At 27.5% G+C, this 1,412-nt stretch overlaps 1 protein-coding gene across 1 annotated transcript in view; it reads right to left on the minus strand.

Annotated features, from left to right (window-relative positions):
* Nucleotides 1-537: 537 nt before the first annotated feature.
* The window catches only part of LOC106474095 (amyloid beta A4 precursor protein-binding family B member 2-like), a gene marked incomplete at its 3' end in the record, with an annotated part of 40,857 nt that continues 39,982 nt past the window's right edge, over nucleotides 538-1,412 (minus strand). Inside the window, exons 10-11 of the mRNA XM_022402480.1 lie at nucleotides 1,295-1,365; nucleotides 538-646 (exon numbers count right to left, since the gene is read on the minus strand). Coding sequence (XP_022258188.1) covers nucleotides 538-646; nucleotides 1,295-1,365 — 180 coding nt within the window. The remainder of the gene's footprint in view (nucleotides 647-1,294; nucleotides 1,366-1,412) is intronic.

Below are 1,412 nucleotides of genomic sequence, written 5' to 3' on the forward strand. Positions count from 1 at the left end.
CTTTAGAATTTATCACACACAAAAAACCTTTTAGAAAACTTGGTTAGAATCTTATTATTAGTTTATAGAGTAATTAAGTTTGTTATTTTAATGTTTCTTACTATGTGAAAATGCTTAGATTGTAAATAAATATACTTATACAAATCGGCTATTTTTCCTTTTTTTTTTCTTGCAGCCTGTGCAGGAGCGTGGCATCATGATGCCTGTCCTTAAAGGGTTAAGAACTTAAGACTTGTATACTATTAAAATATGGATTGTTAGCTAAGATTTTATGCTATTCTAATTGCTATAACATAAACAAAAGTAGTTTAATAAAATGTTGAATAAGACACTAAAACCTTGTGTCATGCACAGTAAATGGTACCCGTGGCGATAGGGTTAATCAAAATATAAATCAATGTAATAATAACTTTTCTATTGATTTAGATTTCTGGAAATGTAATTTGTGATGGTTTCACAAGTCTTGTTTTGTGCACAATAAAAACTGAACTGAAGAAACTTTGAAGAATTAGAATAAAACAGGTTTATGAAACTTACTTTACATGCAGCTTCAATTGTTTTACACAAAGCTCCAGTAGAAGGCTCAGAATAAAAAACATAGGCCATAAACTTATCATCAGCAGTATGCATTATAAATCCACAATATCTGTAGAAAGATCAAATAAAGTTAGTTATTAAAGCTTAAATTATCGTGAAATATGGAGGAAGACAGATTGTTACCATATAACAAACATTTTTACAACAAAACCTTTAAATAGTAACAACATCTTTAAAAAACATCAAAATATCCTTACAATGGTAACATGATAAATCCCACAGTATTTTGGACATTTTTACAAATAAATCTATAACACCTTTAGAATTTTGAAATGGCAAATCCGCTACATATAAAAAAGTGTTAACATCATTTCAAATTTTGTTGTAAAACTAAACATTTTTAAAATCTGATAATATATATGCACAACATCTTTGAAATCTAAACATGGTAAAATCAATTATGTTTAAAATGTCATAGCATATCCATGCCTTTCAAATGTAAAGATCAAAAACAAATATTTTAAAATGTCATAATATATCAACATTTTAATGTGTTACAAGATAAATCCACAATATTTTTAATATATTCCATATATCCAGAACACCTTAAAAATATGAACATGTTAAGCCGGGGTCTTAAAAATATTTTAATGATAAATTAAAGTATATGAGAACCTTTGGCTAAATATGATATTTTTATACTACATTAGCTTGTTTTTAGTAGACAGTGACAAGGAAGAGACAAAATAACACTTACTTCACATCACGTCCAATTCCCAAGAATGATAAGAAGCGTACTCTGCATTCCACAAGAAGCTTTTCTTCATCCTTAAACAGATATATAAACTGATTTACAGTTATATTACACACAGCCA

This window comes from Limulus polyphemus, unplaced genomic scaffold, assembly GCF_000517525.1.
Source record: "Limulus polyphemus unplaced genomic scaffold, Limulus_polyphemus-2.1.2 Scaffold6814, whole genome shotgun sequence".
Taxonomy (NCBI): domain Eukaryota; kingdom Metazoa; phylum Arthropoda; class Merostomata; order Xiphosura; family Limulidae; genus Limulus; species Limulus polyphemus.